We start from the raw sequence: 22,744 nt of genomic DNA, 5'->3' as shown, positions 1-22,744 counted from the left end.
CGCGCCGGGGCCCGCGGAGCGGGTGGAGGCGGGGCAGTGAACCCGGCTCTGCCCCGCTCTGCGCCGACACGCCCTGGAAAAGGGCTGCAGCTCCCTCTGCACTGAGCTGGCAAGGTGGTCCCTGGTCATTGGTTGGACTCGATGGTCTCAGAGGTCTTTTCCAACCTAATTAATTGTGACCGCCACTCAGCTACTCGGTGGGAGCGGGAGCTCTAGGGGTTTGACGGCCTTTTGGGGCTGTTTCCCGTGCTTCTGTGTGTGTCCCAAGTTACACAGTGTGCAGGTGTGAAAGAGGAGGCCAGCCGTGCTTCTGTGTGTGTCCCAAGTTACACAGTGCAGGTGTGAAAGAGGAGGCCAAATTACTTCCCACAGGGTCTGTGCTGGGCGTTGGACAACCTGTTTAAAAAACGTGTGGAAATCACAGAGGCGATTTGGAAGAGTGCTTCATCTCTGTTGTAATTTTCAGTAGTAATAAGCCTGAAACTAACACTTTACTGAAAGCCTGAAAATAACAAATCAAACTGAGTTTCGAGAGTAGTTTTTGGTTAGATGTTAGGAAGAAATTTTTTGCTGTGAGGGTGGTGAGGCACTGGAACAAGTTGCCCAGAGAAGCTGCCGATGCCCCATCCCTGGCAATGTTAAAGGCCAGGTTGGATGGGGCTCTGGGCAAACTGGGTTAGTGGAACGTGTTCCTGGCCATGGCAGGGGAATTGGAACTAGGTGATCCTTAAAGTACCTCCAACCCAAACCATTCCATGATTCTGTGATGTTTCTGTGATTCTTTCACAGTCACCATGCCAAGTATGATGATTCTGAATAAATGATAGGAGCCAAGTTCACTGAGTAGCACGTTGTTTATAAAAAGGCTGTTTTCAAGAGATAACTGTTCTGCAAAGTGATATTGTTAACTGGTAAGTAATATTTAATAATTATCTAGTGCTTTTCATTCTTTAAATTCTTTAGAAATGGCAATATGCACAACGTGTCAGGCATTATTTTAGGAAGCCCCTGATTATGGATAGTGATGCATTAAGGTGCAGTGACTCGTCAAGACAGTGTAGTTACTTACTGACAATCTCAGTTACAGTGCCTCATCCCTGGTTATGTTTTCCTCTGTCTGGTTCATTCTGTTTGTGCAGATATGCATCTAAAATGTTTTAAAATACTTTATTGATCTTGTACATTTCTTTTAAAGATAATGCATACTTTGGTTCAGAGCTGTAAATCTGAATGTTGCAGGATTGTGTGCCTGTGAAAAGACAAGTGAAACTAACTGAAAACCCCATTGAAATTCGGCTTGAAAGTTGTTTCTGACAGTTAAAAGTAAATAGACTTGTTTATTATGATAAGCATATGTTTACAGTATCACTGTATTTTTTAGGATAACTTATATGAAATACTGGAGCCTGATTTGTCTATGAATCACAGAAGTATAACTGTCATAAAAGTTGAACTGCATCCTTATAGCAACTTCCTTAGAAATTAAGTATTTTCAGTGTTTTAACAGGAGAGGGGAAACTACTTAAAGGCAGTGGGTAAACTCCCTTCTTCAGTCAAGTTAATAGCAAAAAAACCCAACCCCAAACCAAAATCACCAAACCTTTCCCTCACTTTTAAATTTAGTAAGTTAAAGCTGTGATAGGTTTTATGTTTGGGTTTTTTACTTTTTTTTTTTTAATGGAGCAGGTTAGTTGCCAGATTTACTGTTTCATATCAACATCTCTAAGTTGCTTTATGAAGCATGATACAATGATCTCTGTAGAACAATTTATGTAAAATTTGTTAAAAAGACAAAAGAGAAGTGCCTGGAGTTGTTAAGCCTGCAGAAAAGAAGGCTCAGAGGAGACCTTACCACTCTCTACAACTACCTGAAAGGAGGTTGTTGCAAGGTGGGGGTCTGCCAAGTAACAAGTGATAAGAGAAAATGGCTTCAAGTTGTGCCATTAAAATATTGTGAAAAATTTCATTATGGAAAGGGTTGTCAAGCATTGAAACAGGCTGTCCAGGAAAATGGTTGAGTCACCATCCCTGGAGGTATTTAAAAGCTCTGTAGATACGACTCTTGGAGCTACTGTTTAGTGGTGGACTTGGAAGTGCTGTGTTAATGGTTGGACTCACTCCTGAAGGCCTTTTCCAACCTAAATGGGTCTGTGAGTCTATAAAGGCCTGCTTAGATGATTTGGATTATTTACACATAAAGCTGTGCTCAGTGCTTTGCAGCTGGACTTTGTCACAGAACACTTGGTTTATAGGTTGCAAAAAGTCATTTAAGTGCTTTGAGTTCAATTTGCCTATTGATATGATAGGTGTCTTACTCACCTACACAAGATGGTGTAAGTTTCCTTGGTATGGTTAAAGCTTCAAAGATTAACTGAGGAGGTTCTTCCTTATAATGTGTTTGCATACTCATACCATGAGAAGCTTATTGATTTTTAAATACCTGTTTGACTAAGTTTCTGTTAATGTTTTAATTTGCTGACAAATACACTGTAGGAAGTTGCAAGCTGTTGTTTTTGAGGATAGTTTCCCCTTATTGATTTGTTTGAATTTATTTATTTGCTTTCTTCTCACTACAACAACAGTTGTAAGTAGCAACAACAGTTTTCCTATCTGGAGGGTAGGACACAAATGCCGTGGGAGATCGGTAGCATCTTGACAACTGTGGAAGTTACTCAGCCTGGTAGTAGTAAGTGCATAAAAGTGCACACCTATGCCTTTGCTAAGCACAGACTTGTGTAACTCACTACAGAAAAGTTTTGTGGTGTTTAGATTAGTACCAAATATTTTTTAGCATTTGCTTTGTTTTGGTTTTTTACTTAGCAAGCTCTCAAGAGATGGCGGAAAAAACAAAAGAGGTGGTGGAAAGCTGGTCTTTCTTGGATACTGTTGAGTCTAACTTCACGCCTCTGGTAGTAATTGAACTTGCAAAAGGCACCAAAGAAGAAACCATAGAATGGTTCACTAAACGAATTGTGGACAAAAAGGCAAATGGAGGTGAGTACAGTACATAATATGAAGACATACAGAAAATTAGTTTTCAGGGAATTTGTGGTATAATGATTGTTCGCCAGTCTCATTTCATTTTGCATTTTTGGAACCCACTTAACCCTGTTACTAATGAAAACATTGGCTTAAGGTCAAATGCCAGTTGAACTCTAGAATTCTTCCATTTTTTGCATTGAAGCCCTGATAACCTATCTTTCAATGTAATGTTGATGTCAGAGTTTATAGCAGTTGTCTAGGCATCTTTGTCCTGTTGCTTATGGAAACATGGTAAACCTTGCCTGAATGAAGATGCTTCACATCCTGTCCATAAGACTTTGTACCATGTTGTAGAACAAAATTAAGTCAGCAGAAAGCAATTTAATCTTGGTAACCTAATGTTGGATTTTATTTATATTTTTTGGTAGCATGTGGGGTCTTACTAAGACAGTATTTCGTTACTCATTTTGGTATGCTTCTGGGAATTGAAGTTAGGCTAATTAATTTGCAATTCCTTGGACTTTTTTTTAAACTTTTTTAAAAAAAGTCATTATTTACAGCTGTTGTAGCTTATGGCTTATGGTCAGTAATATTTCTGTATCTGTTGGATTTGTGACTACCAACTTGCTTTCAGGCCTCTGTTAGATAAGTTAGAGATGTTTCTGTTTGAAAAATCTAGTCTCCTTAAAATCAGTGGGACTGTTTGCAGAAGCACTTCTGGCTTTTGTGGTGCGAACCTTAGGGAAATAGATCCAAACAGTCCCCATTGTTCCAGTTCATTGTTGCGAGTGCTTCAACAGAAGCAGGGCTGAATCAGGGGGTGACCCTGCAAGGTTCTGAACACCATATGTCAAGTGTTGTTGAAATCTTGACTCTTTGCGCCCTTAAAAAGAGACATTTCAGTACTCCTGTTAGCTAGGGCCAGTATATTGGATGCTAAAATACTAGGGCTTTTAGATGTAATTTTAATGTACTTTCTTGCTTATTTTACCCCTCTTTACTTTAAAGGTGCACAACTACTGGTTAAACCACTGGTTATGGAAAATGGAGTTGAAAATATTTATCTAGTTGGAGCTTCCCACTTAAGACTGTTGCTCGGAGCTGAAACTGTAGGTTTGGTGAAGGAATGCAGTGATAACTCAATGAGAACTTTTACGTACAGCAGTAGAAAAACTTTCAAAGATTTTGCAGGTAAGCAATTGTAGGAATCTTTGTCATTGCAAAGTAGAGACTAAAGATTATGAGCAATTGTGCTGCTAAATCTCCTATGGTCTTTTCTGTTCCTTGGAATGGTAACTGTGAACAGCAAGACCAAGCCATGAAAAAAATACTTGTTTTTAGCTGTGGAAATCCAGGTCATATAATGAATTTTGTTTTCTTTCACATGGCTTTAGTTTTTTGCTTGTCTTTTCCTTTATGCTTTGCTATGCTCCAAATAGTCTCTTACTTGTATGAAAGATTTTCTTGGAAAATAAGACAAGACAAAGAGCTGATAAACATGATTTTATGATTAACAATCCATGTTATGAATTAATGTAGCAATTTAATTTCTGTGAGCCAGTTTTGAGGTTTATTATCTTATAATTAGCTGGAAAAAATAGAAACATTTTTCTCTGTTACATGTACACATCAAACAAACAATAATTAACACTACAGACGCATTCAGTGGAATTTGGGCATGATTAGTGGAATCGTTTCTTTTCCTCTCTTACTTTGTGAAGGTGCCAACACAGGAACATTTCCTTTTAAATGTGTTGCTTGTAAGGTATTTAACCCCCCTACAGTGGCAGAACTCATTTTTTGCTCTGCAGGTAAATATTGGAGTTCCAGCTTGGTGTTGCTAATACTTTTAATGTGGCTGTTTGAATGATGCCTTTCACCACATTTTCAATATCAAGGTTCTTGGGTCTGCCTGAAACAATTTGAACTTTTGTTGTTCAGTGCCAGTTTTGCTCAACACCACTGCTGTGTGCAATAACTGTTGCAGTGTCTTTACTTTTGTGGCCTTGTTTTCCTGAAATTAGGAAGCCTTCAGAAGAATTGTCAGTTGCAAAAGCGCCACTTCCATTTCTTTCATGCCTTTACATTATTAATGCAAATCTGACACAAATTCCCCTGTTGACAGAATCTCTAGGATTAGCTGGAATTCCAGCTGCTGTAAATATAGTTTTGGCTGTATCCATTGGTATTTTTTCTTTTTAAAGGCACAAATCTAATTTTAGTTTTGTCGAGGTGCAGTCAGAGAAATTGTCACCTACAAAAGAAACTCTGCCATCTATGTTGTCTTGACAGTATTTCTGTTTGCCCAATTTAACTAATACTTTGTTGTTATTCTTTGTATTAGAGTTTTGTTGATATTTTAGCTTCTTACTTAGTGTATTTAGGGCAATCCCTATAGTTTCATATTCCTAAGGGGAAAAAATAGTAATTTATTTTTTATCTCCAGGAAATCAGACTTGTGTTTCCATGATGATAAATTCATGGGGCTGACATAGGTTTGTTGCTGTAATTTTTTTTCTGTTTCTGGTTTTTTCTTTGTAGTTATTTGCTGCCAGGGTTGTATTCCTGTGCTGCACCATTTCATACAACCTTCTTTTTTATCTAGATGACAATCACAATTTCCTTACAATGGCAGAATGTCAGTACATCATCAAACATGAACTTGAAAATTTGAGAGCTAAAAATGAAAAAATGATCCCTGGATATCCTCAGGCAAAGCTGTACCCAGGGAAATCAATTGGTAAGCAGTGTAGTTTGTTGCCTCTAACTCACTGTGTTGATGTAGGATAGTGTTCATGGTGGAAAAAAAGTAATTTTCCTTTAATGAAGAGAAATCCTTCAGACATTCAAGTCCCACTATTTTTAACCAACTTTGTTTTTTCACTGGTTCAGTAATAGGAGAAAAGGCAATGGATGCACAATACAATGAGAAATTCTGATTAGGTATCAAGAAAATATTTTTCACAACAGGGTAATCAAACATTTGATCTGGGATTTAAAGAGATTATTGGTAACTCTGTCCTGGGAGACTTCTAGATCCTTTCTAGACAAGGTCCTGAGCAGCCCAATTTAAGCCACACCTACCTTGAGCAGGTAGCTGGACCTGATTACTTCCAGAGGGCCTTCTATCCTGAGTTGTTCTGTGAGGCTGAGGCTCTGGTCTCTTCAGTTGGGTAGTTTTTGCACATGTTGATGTTATTGATTAGTTTTAATTAGTACCAAAAATATTAATTTTTAAATTACATGATTATATACTTGGATTGTCTCTGTATAAAAATACTGGAATGAGTAACAGTGCTCCAGAGTTATACATTTCGTAATATGAAGGAAGTTTTATTTCATTTATTTGGTTTCACTGATTCTCCTCTTTGCTTCAAGGGCTCTTCCTTTTCATGGGAGAAAGAAGCAATGAGAGCTGGTGCTATTTTTATGGTAGCTGGAACTAGTTTGTTGGCAGAGATGCTACAGATTCTTAGGAGAATGTATCTTAATAATTGTATGTCCTTTTATAAACAGTATCTTCATTCATTAGTGTAGGTCATCAAAGGAGATCTGTGTATATTAGTGGTTCAAAACATGTAAATAAATGTAGATGTCAGATGAGTTTACATTGGTAATTTTTTTATATAGCCAAGGTATTTTTCTAGTCATGTCAAGCAGATGATGATGGGAAATAGTAAAGTACTGTCACACTTCCAGTGCCTCCCTGGTTTTTTAATTTATTTTCTTTTTTCCGTGGTTGTAACTTCAGAGCAGTTTGTTTATCCACACACGTTGTATTGCTTTCCATAACAAAGTTAAATACAGATTGTGGAATATGTAGTTTGTTTGCAATGAACATGTGATGTAATTTATGAATTAGTGTAAACTGATGTTTAAAAGGTTTTTTTGTATCTTTCCTATAATCAATACAATGATGGCTTTGTGGCTATCCCCACAAAGCTACATATGGCACTTCAGTCCTGACCTGTAGCACTTTTTGCTATTGAAGCTGCATCTGGTTATATTGCAAAGCTATGGAGTAGTTACTAGATGTAAAAAGGTTGCTCTTTCTCTTCCAGTGGACAGCACAGTATTTGCAGGAATAGGTACAACTGCTCTCTATAATTTTTAGCTAACATGAGACAATTTTTTTAGGATTTGAGTACTAGATCTATTTCAAAGGAGCTTTAGGCTTGCTAAGCACACAATGTAACCTGTTTGCTTATGTCAACTTCACTGTCCTTTGAAGGAGTGTAAGGTATCTATTTCTTTTCTCTTCTAGTGAGAAGATTATTGACCAGTGGTATTCTTGTTCAGATTTTCCCTCTGCATGATAGAGAAGAGCTGAAAAAGCTTCGTCACAGATGGTATGGCCGAGTGAAAGTTGGTTATCAACCTTTAGGTATGTGAACAGCATTTGCACTGTGGTCATGCAATGGAGTCGTGAAATTAGACCACTGCTGTTTTACCATTTGGACAAGTTTTTCCTCTTCTAGTGTTTCCTGTGTGACCTCCTGAAATGGTTCTAGACTTGCAAAATTGGTGGTTCCAGAGTCTGCAGATTTGGTGTCTGTGAACTTCCATGTAACAGCAGTCTGCACGTCACAAATCCCCCCCACCAATCAGTAAAGCAGGAATGGTACAAGCCAAGACTGTTTTTTCAGACTGACTCTTGACAAGCTCCCATGTGTTTGGAAATCCCAAAGCTTTTTTGTGTTGTAGGTGTGTCAAAAGTGTATTTACAACTGTTTGTTTTATATTCATTGTCTGAATGAAGACTGTATGTTGTTGCATGCCAGCATCACTTGAATGTATTTTAGACACTGAATAATCTTAAAATGATTATAATTTTTAGTCTAGCCATGTGGAAAGTTAAGTTCTAAACTCTAAACCTGTAAATGTCATTTAAAAATAAGAAACTAAGCGTTTGGAAGCTTGCCTGATTTTAAGTCTCTCAGTCTTGCAGTTGCTTGAGGTTCTTTCCTGAGCTGCAGGAAGTTAAAGATCTGGCTTGATATGCCTGCCACAGAGTATTGTGTTAGGAGCCTTATTGTGTGCTGGTCTTTTGTTTATGTGAGAAAGGGTTTTTTTTGGACTGACACTGAATCCTTACAAAATTTTGAAGTAAATCCCAGGTACCTGTTAAGTATGTACAAATTTAGGGATGTCGTTCATGTTGGATGCTTGGAGTGTGAAGTCATGCTGATGACCTACACTTGAATGTATTTGTTAATGACTTTTTGATTGACAGGGATGTTGGAGTGCTGATCCTTCTGTCTGTTTACCTTTCCTTCTTGCTTTCAGAGACTTTTATCTGGTTGGCAGTTGTAAGCTTCTGCTGTAGTGTTTTGTAAGCTGTAAGAATATTCTGGTATTGCATGTCAGGTTTTTTTGTGGTAGCGTGTTACAGAGGTAATACACTGCAGTAGTGTATTTACAGTGTCAGTTCAGAGGCCATGCTTCTGTGGCTGTTTTGTTAAGCTGGTGAATGCAGAGAAGTGGCATACAAGCAATCTGGTCTTCCAAGCAGGTGAAGATAAGAGATTTCAGCATTCCCAACTCTGTTTGATAGGCATTTCTATATCTAATCACTTCTAGATTATATGAATAATAATCCTATTTTTTTGTTGTTGTTGTTATTACTAAGATAAGTGCGATGTCTTCTTGGAGGTAATACATCTGTCATGAAATATATCCATTACTAATGCACTTTCCAAGTCTCTGTAGCAGACAAACTTAGTGAGTACAGGAAGTATTTCATGTATCAGTTGTCTGTTGAAGAGAGTTATCTCAACCTGATTATTCTCTCTGACATGTTTTAAGATTTAAGATTTTGATACACCTGACCATCTATTCCTTTAGTTCCTTGAGGGTTGTCAAAGCACAGCTAGCTTTTTTTCCCTGGGCAAGATGAAACAAATTTGTTTTCCAGGAGTGCATATGCCAGTGGGATTTTTCAGAAGCTGGGTGTCACTTGCTGTTAAAGTTTGGTTTTTATTACATCAGATGTCTTCCATGCCGTTCATTGATCAATTCTGTGTTCAAGAATGATAGTGTTTTCTCTTCGGTTGGTTTTTTATCTTTTTCTTTTTCTTTTTTTTTTTTTTTGTTTTGTTTTGTTTTGTTTTCTGTTTGTCTGGATAGCTGATGTTGATATAGTAGTTATTGAGGTATTTGACTTCCTTACCATCTGAATGGTATGGTTCTGTGTGTATATATGTAACATAAAAAAAATTCAGATAACCATCTGACTTTCTGGAATAAGGGTGAAGGAAGAAAGAAGAAGCAATGATATTCATTGTGTTATTTAGAAGAAAAAAATTCTGGCCAATGGAAAGTTACAAGTTCATGTAAGGTCAAGTTTGATATTGTACTGACTTCTCTGTTAAGTGTAGTCTTAATTGATTAATTTCTTTCTGCAGATGACATACGCTGCTACTTTGGCGAAACCATTGCTCTCTACTTTGGCTTCTTGGAATACTTCACATTTGCTTTGATTCCAATGGCTGTCATTGGGATTCCTTATTACGTGTTTGCATGGGAAGACTATGACAAATACGTCATGTTTGCCACATTCAACCTCCTGTGGTCCACTGTGATACTGGAGGTTTGGAAGCGGATCTGCGCCATCCTGACGTATCGCTGGGGGACGTTGCTGATGAAACGACAGTTTGAGGAACCAAGACCAGGCTTCCATGGTGTGCTGGGTATCAATCCTGTCACTGGCAGGGAGGAGCCAGTGTACTCAAGTCTTAAGAGGCAATTACGGATTTACCTGGTGTCCTTACCATTTGTGTGCCTTTGCCTCTACTTCTCACTGTATGTGATGATGATTTACTTTGACTTAGAGCAGTGGGCTCTGGATTATCACAAAGAGAATGAGTCTAACTTCAGCAGCTTGATGCTGTATGTGCCCAGTATCATCTATGCTGTTGTGATTGAAATTATGAACCGTATCTATCGGTATGCTGCTGAATTCTTGACATCATGGGGTAAGAGAGTTGTTCATTCTTCTTCCTTCAAGTTAGAATCCCACATACTTAGAATTTGTTTCTTTGTAGAATACATTACTGTGAGCTCTTGTTCAACAGAATGCTAAAGAAATTTCCCAAAGTAGGTTCTTGCTGTGGGGTAAAAGAGATGGCCTTTTAAACTTCTTATATTTTGGGTGTTCTGAGATTGCAGTTTCATATTTGGTTTAATTTGGTCTGAGTCTGACATGCCATCAGAACGGGTGATCCTGCCTTTGGTGCAGATGTTCCCCCTCCCTGATTTAGCTCTTTGGCTGGCTGTATCGGCCATAGTGCTGACAAAAGAGGTGAGGGGAGAGCTCAGAGGTGTATGGATAGCAGAAAGGGCTGTCCTGGCCAGTTGCACCCACAGTCTGGCTTTGCTGAGTGTGTTTTAGTCTGCTGTACATCTGTGCAGAGGCACTGACGTTACAGAACCAAATCTAAACCCAAGAACTAAATGTCACATGAGAGTGTTTATGTATGCTACATATATAACAAAGACTGGGATTTCACATCCCTATCAAAATGTGATTCTCTGGGCACCCTTAGAAGAGGAGGAATGTTCTAACAGATGACCTTTTTTTTTCCCCTTGTGTGTGTGACTGATTTAACAGATTAGGCCTTGTGTTTTGTAACCTAGCATAAGGACAGTGAAATGCTAGTATTTATTTTGAATTTTAGCACTTCTACAGACATGTGAAGTCACTTTCAGACAAAGTTAATAGATTAAGCTAATGGACAATTAACTGCTTCGTGTCACTCCATATGGCATTGATTTCCAGGACAGAATCCAGATTACTAAAGCTGGAGACACAGAAAATTAACAGAAGAAAGATAAAGCAAAAGGGAGATTGATGCAAAGACAGAATAAGAAGAGGTGTTGAAGTGGGGGCTGGTTATGCTTGCCAAAATGATTTGCTCAGCAAATTCAACCTGGCAGCCATGGTAGTAAAAGCAAGCAATTTCTTGATTTGTTTGTGACTGTTCAAGGTTTTTATTTAAATAATGATTTTTAAATTCATATCTAGGGCTCAGTTGGCTGTTTTGTTTCACTCTGTTTTACTGTACAGCAAGAAAAAGCATTTCTGTGAACTACCCAGTTATGTTGGTCTGATAGACTGAAATGTCTTTAGCTGGCAACTGAAGGGGGTTTTTTAATCCAGACTTTTTTTGGTTTTAAGCTGATGTTTCATATTCAGCAGAGACAGTACTTATGTAACCTGCTACACTGACAGCTTGTGCCTTTTCTGAGCTATCTGATATGTTTATGCTGCCATGCTCTGAATAGGCTGAAGAGCTCATCTGGCTGTCCTACCTTCCTTCCCACCTGGCCTATTTTCAGATAATATCTGACTTCAGCAGCTAAAGTGACAAAGCATGGGAAACAATCTGGGGTATTTTAAGCACCCCTTTTGCACCCACTTATCATGAAAGCTGATTGTATTGTGAAAGCTAAAAGTAAAAATTGCATTCAGTCACTTGAGTGTTATTTTCCACGTCAGGCCTTACTTCATGCTCGTGTCAGAGTAGAACTCTGCTGTTTTGTCCTGAATGAGGTCCACAATTGCATTCAGTCACTTGAGTGTTATTTTCCACATGTCAGGCCTTACTTCATGCTCCTGTCAGAGTAGAACTCTGCTGTTCTGTCCTGAATGAGGTCCATAGGTGATGGTGTCTCCTTTCAGCCTTGTTGACACAACACGTGCTCGTGTACTGCCTTCTCAGTTACTGCTTAGCCAGGGCTTTAAAGGTACAATCTGACAAAGTAGTAGGAAGAAATTGAAAATCACCACTTCCCTTTTCTCCCCTCTAGTAAACCAGCCTTCCTGAAACATGAGGTTCTGACAGTGTATTTTGAATGAACTGAAAATCTCAGTTAAAATGAATAATGCATCTGTTGAACTTCATGTAATCTAGTCTTGCTTTACAGTCTTACGTAAATTCCTTGGAGAGGGATGGGAGTATTTCTCAGAACATTTACTGGTTTTGAATCAAATTTGCAATTGTTACTTTTTGGTATATATTCCCATTAGTCTTGCATTAGTTTTCAGCCAAAGAGCAATCAATAATTAGACACATTTTGTTAAGTCTAAAGAGTGGTGGATGTTTTTTCTTCTATAAAATAGCTCTTCAGAGTTAAGAAATATATAAAAGGAAAAGTAGAAAAAATACTGGAATTGTAGTCAAAAATGTGTTTGATAATATTGTGCATCAAATTAGCTTTATAGATTAAGTGAGGTATTGGTACAGTATACATTCATTTTACCATAAAGTGTTGGAATAATACAAACTATTAGATAAGTAATTTTCATGCAGAGTAAAAGTGTCTGTTTGCCCTTTGGAGAGCAATGTCTAGTACATGATAGGAGCTTCTGCTGTTTACTAATTAATAATTTTGTTGCTATTTTAGAAAATCACAGGCTGGAATCTTCATATCAGAACCATTTAATTCTGAAGGTTTTAGTAGTAAGTATGTCATATAAGCAGCTTTTAAGATTATTTAAAAAGACAGCTTGTGCTGTGTTTTATTAGTGCTTTCCTAGCATTACCGCAGTGACCCACAGTTTTGCTCAAGGCCAAATAGTAGCACAAATATCAGAGTAAAGAAGATTTCTATTATGGTTGCAGTAACTGCTAGACTGTTTTAGATGCCTCTTTTATAGTGGAGAGTTGGCTTTTTATTTGTATTGATTTGTTCTTTCATTAGGATGCTGTATATATAAGTTTCTGTTAATTGGTGTGGTCCTGTCTTCAGCTGAGAACTATTCCATTCAATTTTTGCACGATTTTATGGTAAACCATATTTTTAAAAGTTCATGTATTAACTTCCACCTATACTAATGTTCAGACAACTAGTTAGAGGAACCTGAAAATACCTGTCCATCAGTCTGCCCCTGTGCAGTTCATAGCATATACTGATCTATTTAGTTTACCTAATCTTCTTGTTTCCTTTTTGAAAAGATCATTTAAGTTTCTTCCTTCTTTATTTTCTCTATTTCCTTAGAGTTCCTTCCTTATTTCCTTCACCATGTTTTTTTTTGTGTGTGTGTGTTTATTTGGGGTTTGTTTGTTTTGTTTTGTTCTGTGATATTTTTTGTGTTAAATCTCTGTGTTACTCATCTGTTACTGGTAATGATTAAAAAAATTGTGAAATGTCAAGTGTTAGTTCCCCCCGGTTTTCGTTCTCAGTCTGTGAGAGGCTCTCTGCACTCCCAGTATTTATCTGCGTTGTCCATGAGCTCCAAAACAGGAGCTGCAGCACTGTTAGCAAGTAGGAAACTTCAGAGTTTGATTGTGATTTTTCAAGTACAGTACTGTGATTATGTCTCATTTTAGAAGTAGGAAATATTTCTCTTGGCCATAAAACCTTTTGAAGTGATTAAATATAAAGCACAACTAACATATATAAAGGAACATTTTTACAGATTGAGAGATATATCATCCAACATGTATATTTTTGTAATACAATAATATTTTATATATTATTAATATATAAAATGTTATATATTATAATAAATATGTTGATAAAGTAGTTATTTAAAAATTCATTGATCTAAATTAAGATCAATATGTCCTTTTTATAGTGTTATCTCTGGAGAAATTGCCAAAAAAATGAAAGTTAAGTAGAAGGTGATACATTTTTAATGTCCACATTTCGTAATTCAGTTGTAGTTCTCTTTGTACACTTTACTTTAGGAAAGCATTAAGCTTGAGTGAAAAACTTAGTAAGACCAATATTGAAAATATGTTTTTCCTGACCTAAGGTTTGAAAATGGTAAAGAAAACTTTAATGGACAGTTTACGTCTTCATGGAAACCATTTAGTCAGAACAGCTGTTAAGTTAGATGATAATTTTGCATCTGAACTTTTGCTTGAGTACTAAAACCAAATATTTTTATTTGCAGTTCAACTTCTTAAATTGTTTTGCATCTCTGTTCTACATTGCTTTTGTGTTGTTTGATATGAAGCTTTTGAGGCAGGTGAGTTCCAAGAACATCTTAAGAATGTTGATGAATCTAGGAAAATAACGGATTGATTGAAAGACTTTAGTATTTAATAGTTATTCCAAAACATAAACTTGGCAATTAATATATTTCACCCATATTTTCTTGGAAATCCAGCTTCCATGTTTCAGTTTCCCTAACATTATTGCAGAATAATAACAGAGTAATTCTTTCTCTCTGTATAAATGAGGAAATGCTTTCAAATAAATTTGATTATTCTCTCACATAGATGAGACTGGGAAATTTTCATTTCCTCTTTATTTCCTTTTATGTTAGAAGATGTTCTTCTCTGTAGTGTTTCTAATGAGAGACTCTTGAGGATAGGGTTGTGATTAAGTTTATGACTACAGTGAGGATCTGAGAATAAATGAAAGCAAAAATAATTTGTAGTTATTTTAAATCAACTTTCTCACTCAAATGCATGAAAATTACGTATAAGGAAAGTATTTTTGCTCTAAACATAATGAGCAGTACAAGAACTTCAGCTCAAGACCTCTGTTACTCTGAAGTGATCTCTAGCAAAACGCTTGACATATATATACCGGACATAACACTTGAGACGTTTCCTGTAGTTTCAGGTAAAATCAGGAAATAAAAAACATAGAAAAAAATTCAGTCTTTAGCTCTGTGATTGCCATTGGTATATATTAAATATGCATTACCCTTCATTGTACTTGGTGTACTGTTTCCAAGATACATACAGATACACAAAATATTTAGACTACTAACTCCTAATTAGTTCTTTTCAGCACACAGCAGAGGATGAGAACTAGATCATCTGTACTTTTCATATGCTATTGCTAGGTTTGTTAGGCTGGCCTTTTCTTCATAGTATAGTAACTTAGAGTGGTACAAGAGCACACAGAATTGCAAATGATCATAGGTTCATCACAGTTCTATTTTTTTTTTTTTTTTTTTAAATTTAAGAGCTTGGCCACTTTGCTGATAACTTCGCAGATCCTCAACCAGTTTGCAGAATCCTTGCTTCCTTACTGGCTTCAGAAGAGATACAACAGGAGGATGAAGAAACGCATGTGTTCCCAGAAAACTGATAGGGATCTGTCAATAGCTGAACAGGTCAACATGGAGAAAGAAATGGGAACCTATTTGGTATGTTGTACTACTGTAAAAGAGTTAAAACTTTTCTGGGCTGTAGTTGACAGAGGCATCAGCTAAGGCAAACAAATACTTTTGGCTGTCTGGCCTGGCAGCTTATTTTCAGCTTCATCAGCTTTGCTGGTAGCTGTTTATGCAGCTTTATGGTATCCTGGATCAAGTAGTGGATACAGTGCAGGATCCCAGAATGAAGGGAAGGAATGAATAGAATGAAGGGGAAGGAGTGAACAGCTCTTATCTGGAGCTACCTAACCCCATATCACTGGAAAGAAGTATTTGTGCAATATGCCCTTCATCTCCAAGGGCAACCCAAAGGCTGCCGGGATGAGTAGGATGGCACAGGGCAGATGGAAATTTTCTGTTTTGATTTGGTGTTGCAGTGGTGCTAGTTTAAACAGTCAGTTAAACTAGAGCCTGAGAGAGAGAGCACTTATGTCTGGATGGGGCCAGAAATGGAGGATAGAAGAAACCAGCTCTTCAAAACAATACTCTTGCTGGAAGCTCTTGTCTCTTGAAACCACAGGTTTGGTATTCACTGTCTTCTTGGTTCTGTTCTTGACCACCTCCTACGCAGTATAATTTTTAATTGTATTTAGCAGATTTCATGCAATTCATTACTTAAAATTCTGAAGAAATTAACACAGTGGACATCAATGTGTATGTTAAGGCCTTACAGACTGGCTGACAACTTGATCAGATGCTGCAAGCAGAGTCACAGGAGTCTTAATACTGTATGATTTATGTTTTTGCAGAGTAAGAAGTACATGTAGATAGTGTACCTTTCATGTAAAAGGTAGACATTAGCAGTTTGAAATTTGATAATAATGCCCTATCAGAGTCCTCTCTTCCTGCATGAAGTGCCATGAAGTGGGAAAAGGAGAAAGAACTATCACCTTTACAATTTGAAAACTGTACAAATGTGTTCTTGTGTGAAGGTTGGAGGGAGATAGATTTAGACAGCCTGTCTGCCTTGCAGGGCAGAACACAGCAGAAGTCCCTGCGTTAGTGTCTGAACTGGTAAATCAGCACAGTCCAGCACAACACCTGCACATCTGCCAGCACAGCTCCCAAAGTTGTGTGTCAGCATCAGGCCTGACCAAATAAGCTCTGCCTCTTAGAGCTGAGCTGACTCCTGCTTCTCAGCTGTCACATACAAAGCCAGTTTGGTGTCTGAGTAACATTGCCCAGTGCTTCTTGTGCAGAGCTGGATCAAATGAATCTGCACCTGTTGTACTGTTGTGCCCTGAACAGTTTTTCACGGGAACCCAAGAGGTCAGTTGTAGAGTTAGGACTTTGCCTTGCATGTGTCCACTGCTAGCCTCAGTTTCAGTTCTAAGTACTGTGTACTCAAAGCCCAATTTTATATTCAGTCTAAAGATTATTGTTTTGCTGTGCTTGTCGATAAATGATATCAGACCACTGATTTGTTTGCAAGCAGTAAGCTGTCAGCAGGCAAGAATATTTCTAAAATTAAAACTGTCACAAGGGGGAACCATTTGACTGTTTAGTAACTGAGGAGTCTTGACAGAATTCTGTGTTTCAGGCTCTTTTCTTTTGTTTTCCTTCCTTCTTTCATATATTCTTTAACATTGAATTTTCTATTCTTTTTGTCCTCATTCTTGCTTACTTTTCAAATATCCAGCCCTTAACCCTGTTTAAGATCTAAAAACATCCTGCAATAATGTTTTAATTATTATTTTTCTAATTTCTGCTTCACTCCTCTAGTTAATTTTTCCCTGAATTTCTTCCTTGGTTTTGTTTCCTTGATGCCGTAGCTGATCTCATGCCTGCCAGTTGCGCAGTTACACATTTCTTTAACATCGTCTTAGACTCCTGTCTTCCTACACAAAGTTTCATAAATTGAGTAGGAGAAAAATAAATACTTACTTAGTTCATACTCTGTTATTCTAAAAGCCAGTAGGTATTGGGCAAGGAAATGAGAAGAAAAGTGTGGGAAGCAGTGGGAATACTGTGCAGTTACCAGAAGGAGGAGCACAAAGGAAAGCTCTCTCTCTGCCTGCAATGATTGTCTGAGAAAGTGATAACAGTAACAGATGTGTGGCTGCCATTCCAGTGAGTGTTCCTGCAAATGTCCCTGAGGAAGACCTTAGCAAAATTTAGAGTTTGTACAAAACGTTTCTGACGAAAAAATCTTAATGGCTTTAAAAGTTAGGTAGCTCTTCCTGGTCTGGCCTGCAGATTGGTTTCTGAGACCCAACTAGTGTGCAACTTTAAAACGAGTTCAAGTGAAAAATGGAATCAATGAGTATCCCATATTGATTTCTGAGCTTGCAGAGTTCTACTGCCTCTCTCTGTTTCCTAGGGGAAAAAAGCACACAATGCTGGAGAGGGCAGTCAGTTTAATGGCTGTGATGGGCAAAAAAGAGTAGGTAACTGTATCAGATGATACTTGGAGCCAAACCCACTTTTATGTGGTTCTTGTAATAATTTCAGTTACTGTCAAGTCTTCATGATTTCAGTTTTGAGAGAGGACAATACGTGTGTCTGTGTTAATACAAGATAGCTAGATCCCAGTCTAACTTTTTTGTTGTATTTCACCATTCTTTGCTTATGGACACTTTCTCTTTAAAAGTGATTAGTTTGGTTTTTCATTAAAAAATTGCTGCAGTTATAGCAAACTATTATTAATACTACAAAACTAATACGCAGATATATGATCACCTACATGTGAATACTTAATCAGCACTTAAGTACCCATGTTCTTCATTTAAAGATCAGGTGACAGACCTGTTGGGATTTGTTAAATAGGTTTTTTTGTTTGCACTAATTGTTCCTTTGAGATGTCAGTGCTGACTTGTAGATTTCAGCCTTCAAGTGGGCCACTAACTCTGTCGTACCGGTTTGGAAATAAACAAGCAGAAATACCAGAAACGAGTTGCCTATCTACCAACCTACCATTCTGGTTGGATCTTTCATGGACAGTCTGAAATGCTAGGTCTTCTATTGCCACAGTGCTTTCAGGAGAATGTTGTGCCAGTTTAAATGCATGGTGCTGTTTTTCTGTTCCTCACTGTTCCTTCTGTTACTGTTTAACTGAGATACTCAGGAACATTGATAAGTTGAGACATACATAAACAGTAAGAATGTGTTTATACAGTTACTTCATGTAATAAGGATAGGAAGTGAGACTTGCAGAAAATTCATTGGGCAAAAGGAAAACCCTGGGCCTCTCCTTGTAAGAAGTTTTTAGTGACTGAGTAATTCCAAATGAATTATATTTTTTTAAAAAATTGTCATTGTTTACTATCAGCAGTCATTTCCAAACAACAGATTTGGGATGAGGAAACATATTTGCAACTGTAGTATGATTTCTGTATTTCTTCTTTTTTTTTTTTTTTTTTTTTTTTTTTGGTAGCTTACAGTTGTTCTTCTGTTTGCTCTATTTTTCAGGGTACTTTTGATGATTACCTGGAGTTGTTCCTACAGTTTGGCTATGTGAGTCTTTTCTCGTGTGTTTATCCACTGGCAGCTGTCTTTGCAGTGTTAAACAACATCACAGAGATATACTCTGATGCCTTAAAGATGTGCAGAGTTTACAAGCGTCCATTTGCAGAACCCACAGCGAATATTGGTGTTTGGCAGGTAATTTTTGTGTCTTTTTTTCCTATTCATTTGTTTAAAAGAGGTTTCAACAACAGTGTGAAAGCTTTATGTTTGTCCCATGAGCCACTTTAAAGTTCAGTAGGTACTTTGTTCTCTTCAATGCCCTGGCATATCATCTATCCAAATATATATCCCAATGATATTTTTGGTGGGGTTTTTGACCACATTTCTTTCAGTTGCCTTGGAAAAGAAAGCATGTTTTTTCTTGGAAAAGAAAGCATGTGTATTGTACTCCTGTTACAACTTCAACAAAGCAAAGCTTCCAGATATTGCCCAGTATTCTTTATAGCCAGTGTATTTTGGAAATAGTAACTTCTGATGCAATCTCAGAAGCATGGAGCTCAGCAGGGGTTTCAAGAGAAGTGGAAGAATAGGTAAGTAGTTGGATTCCTAAGCCAGGCTAGTGGCCTGTGCTGCTGTGGTTACTGGTACTCAAGCTGACTAATTTTAAAATAATCCGGATCTGTGAGCAGGAGCTGGCACTTTCTGCACAGCCTGAACACTGTAGTCTATCTAAACAATTTCATGATAATAGGACTGGGTTAAGCATTTTCTGTCCTCAGTTGTTTGTCCATGCAATCATGCTGCCACCAGCTATTTTGGGGCCTGTCGAGTGTGCTGCATCAGTGAACTGATCCTGACCAGAGTTTTCTGGAGTGACTAAGTTGCATCCAGAAACGTTGGCATTCCATAATAGCAGCGGCTTGATAAGGGAGTGTGAGGTTGGTTGGGGGACCTTTCTAGGGTATGATCCATATTATAATTTTATTTTAAAAGTTTTGTAGCATTGCATAATGGAGATAAAGGGCACAATGGATTATTTAATTTGAAGGGTTTGTAAATGTTATCAAATGAAGCAAACGAGAAGTGAGAAATGAAATAATGAAACCTCAAGTAAAACATACAGTAAAAACATGCAAACCAAGGGTCCTGAGCAGTGTTCATTAGACACATATTAATGAAGTGGACTTAAAGGTGAAGTCTTCTAATAATATGTCATTAAAATGTGTCAATTATAATCTGCTTGCATTTTAACATGGGATGTACTTTCTCAGTCCAGATCTATGCTGCCAGCTTCTTAATGGCATAGCTGCATTGACCAGTCATGTAACCACCAGAATAATCAGGCTGTGGTCGTAAGTCACAAGCATAGCTGCAGGTATATTAATAGCGTTTAGTTTTGCTAGAATAGTTTGTTTCAATCAAGAGAGCAGGCTGAAAAATTATTACTGGTACAGTAATTTTATTTTATGATGTAATTTTTTAGCTAATAGCAGAAATGAATTTGCTTTGTGAATTAAAAATAATAACTAAATTTTCAAGTCATCCATTTCATATGGGAAATTAGAGCATTTGCTGGAAGATTTCTGTTAAAGGAATACTGGAATTATTTCATCAGGTGAACTGAGTCACTAGTTTCTTGTCAAGGAGAAAGCTATTTCTGCTAATTCATTGTGACAGTTGCTACAATTCTGTGTCAGTCTTTCTCATTCCAGACAGGACCTTGGAATAAGTAACCATTATATTGCAAATGTAATTGTTAAGCTGTATTAATATTTTCAGACATTTTGTGGGACCTCTGTAGGCAAGAGGTTCTTAGACTTGTGCTGTTGCACGTGTTTAAATGTAAGTCTTTCAACAAATCTCAAGTGGTTGTGATTTTAAAAGGCATTCTGAACCATTCTTACCTTTTCCTCTTACTTTGCGTTCAGACCGAACCTTCAAAACCAGTGTTACGACTTTTAGTTCCTCTTGGAATTTTGCAGTTTTTCCTTTATCCTGAAATAAATTTGTTTAGGAGTACAACTGTAGGTGAGTGTGTACTCTTTTATGTGTTCAGGTTACAACCTTGTTGTGGTCTTGTCAAGTCTGGACTGCTTGCCAAACAAGTCTTACGCTATAGAATTCAAAAGATGAAGGAAAATAAAAAGTTAAACTAATGGGTCTTCTGAGGCTTTAATGAAAAGAGGGCTACTGTCCAGAGCAATTCAGGGACCAGTAAGTTAGAGGTAATGGTCATAACTGTAAATATATTTGTGTTTTATTTCAGTTGGCCTTTGAAACTATGAGTGTAATATCAGTTGTTACTAATTGTATACTGATTGGAATGTCTCCACAAGTGGATGCCCTTTTCCCAGACTCAAAAATGGACCTTGTTCTGACTGTGGCATTGGTGGAGGTAAGTCTGCCTTCAAACAATGCATGTTGTAGCAAATAATATAAACATCAGTGAAAATGATCTTATATTAGAAGGAAATTAAGATTTCCTTATCAAAGAAGTGTTTCAAAATCTTTTTTGATTTCTTTTGCTTCTGTGTTTTCATTTACTGTGAATGCTGTTGCCATACTTTCCCATGCATTCCCAAGATACTGTGTATTTGTTTCTTCATGTACTTCAAGTATTTAGTAGGGCTATTTCAAGAAGCAAAATAATCACATTTTTGTGAACTGTTTATTTCTCTGCTTGGGTTGTGACCCTGGCATATCTTAAAAAGACTTCCTACATAATCTTTATGGACATATCCTGTAGGGCTTATCTGAAACAACTGTGTGTCAGGACTGTAAATAATAGTGATTGTAACAGCATTTGGGTTTAATCTTTTCCTAATTCCATATAGTAAGCACATCAGTGTCATTCCTTTTCAGACATGGCGGGATGACTGTGGGCATTTTACATAACTGAAATTGCAGGCCTTTGCCTTTATAAATCTTTGCTTCAGGGCTTTCTTGTATTGCATTGCCTTGACTTTTACCATTATTCTATTTTCGCTTTTAGGAACTGGATTGCTTTTCTCATGGCAAAAGGTCTGGATTGTGTATGTGTGGTTACTAAAGTGCACCACCTTACAGAGGTGCATCTGGAGCATATATTTCTTTGTTGTTCTTTTTACAGGTATTAGGTGTTATGCAATGAATTATGAGCTTGCTTTGGGTTTTATTTTCCAAACCTTAAGGTTTGCAGAGTTAACTGTAAATATGAGTCATGTCAACTGGTTTGCTGGAGACTACAGGCAGCCTGATGCACTCTTCTATTATGCATGTGTGAATATTTACATTAACCTCAGTGAGGTGTTTTAATATAAAACTGATTTAGCAAATTAAATGTAATTACATAGCTCATTACTGGACAACATATTTAGAGAGATGATATTGTGAAAATTGGATGAGTAAATGTAAGCAGTATGGATTTCTGGCAGCTTAGAGATGGGGCTGTTTTTGCCTTTGCTCGCTGTGTGTTATCCTTTTTTCTGTTTAAATGTGACGCTTGCTATTTGATCTCTAGGCAGACCTCTGTTTCTTGGTAGACCAAAGGAGAATACCAGCATTTTTATCTAAATTTAAATTTTGCTTATATGCAACCCTTTAGGGAACAGGAATTGCAGCATAATAATTAGGTATCCCTTGGAACTCCTGAACATTGTAGCTCAAATAAATGCTGTGGAAAGGGAGGTTCAGAAAACAAAGGGAAGAAGGTTTGGAGGGAAAAGGTGAGTTAGTACTGAGGGGAGGAGAAGGGAAAAATGTTATCTTATGTAGAGAAGCAACTTCGGGGAAGACCACCAATCTATAATTAATGTAGTATGAAAGGACTGTTGGAGGCTAATGCTGGATGAGCCAGAGGAAATGAAAGGTAATAATTTGGTTAAAGAAAAGTCAACTTTTCTCTAATTATTCTGCTTAATTAAAAAAACCCAAAACAACCAAACAACAAAACTACAAGCCATAATGCACTGGTCAGAAAAGGTCTATTTTAAAAAGTTTTAATCAAAAGTGTCCAGTATGCTTGATGATTTTAAATATGCTAGTTTGATTTTTTTTTTTTTTGGTGATTGTTTTTCTGTTATTGTCAGCTATTTATTGTCTGAGAAAAAACATATACAAAACCAACATTGTGGGTCTTACAGTATGTTTCTGGAGCATAATAAGCCATGTGATTTTTTTGGAATGTCATTGGTTATAAACAGTTCCAAAACTACTCAATCTGAAATGTAAGACTTCTGCAGTTTCCATAAAGACACTCTT

The 22,744-nt window shown here is 37.2% G+C and overlaps 1 protein-coding gene across 5 annotated transcripts in view; it reads left to right on the top strand.

Annotated features, from left to right (window-relative positions):
- Positions 1–323: 323 nt before the first annotated feature.
- Positions 324–22,744, top strand: part of ANO10 (anoctamin 10) — a 121,596-nt gene continuing 99,175 nt past the window's right edge. For 3 of the 5 annotated variants that reach the window (XM_017734574.1, XM_017734573.1, XM_017734576.1), the window contains exons 1-11: positions 326–911; positions 2,821–2,994; positions 3,991–4,173; positions 5,588–5,722; positions 7,247–7,366; positions 9,387–9,956; positions 12,388–12,443; positions 13,883–13,957; positions 14,909–15,091; positions 18,509–18,700; positions 20,772–20,900. In XM_017734574.1, coding sequence (XP_017590063.1) covers positions 2,835–2,994; positions 3,991–4,173; positions 5,588–5,722; positions 7,247–7,366; positions 9,387–9,956; positions 12,388–12,443; positions 13,883–13,957; positions 14,909–15,091; positions 18,509–18,700; positions 20,772–20,900 — 1,803 coding nt within the window. In that variant the 5' untranslated portion in view covers positions 326–911; positions 2,821–2,834. Of the gene's footprint in view, positions 912–2,820; positions 2,995–3,990; positions 4,174–5,587; positions 5,723–7,246; positions 7,367–9,386; positions 9,957–12,387; positions 12,444–13,882; positions 13,958–14,908; positions 15,092–18,508; positions 18,701–20,771; positions 20,901–22,744 lie in introns of all 5 variants that reach the window. The other 2 variants (XM_017734572.1, XM_017734575.1) reach the window with 2 other exon arrangements.

The sequence above is a fragment of the Corvus brachyrhynchos genome, unplaced genomic scaffold (assembly GCF_000691975.1).
Source record: "Corvus brachyrhynchos isolate BGI_N302 unplaced genomic scaffold, ASM69197v1 scaffold94, whole genome shotgun sequence".
Lineage (NCBI taxonomy): Eukaryota > Metazoa > Chordata > Aves > Passeriformes > Corvidae > Corvus > Corvus brachyrhynchos.
This window is presented reverse-complemented; position numbering and strand designations above follow the sequence as displayed.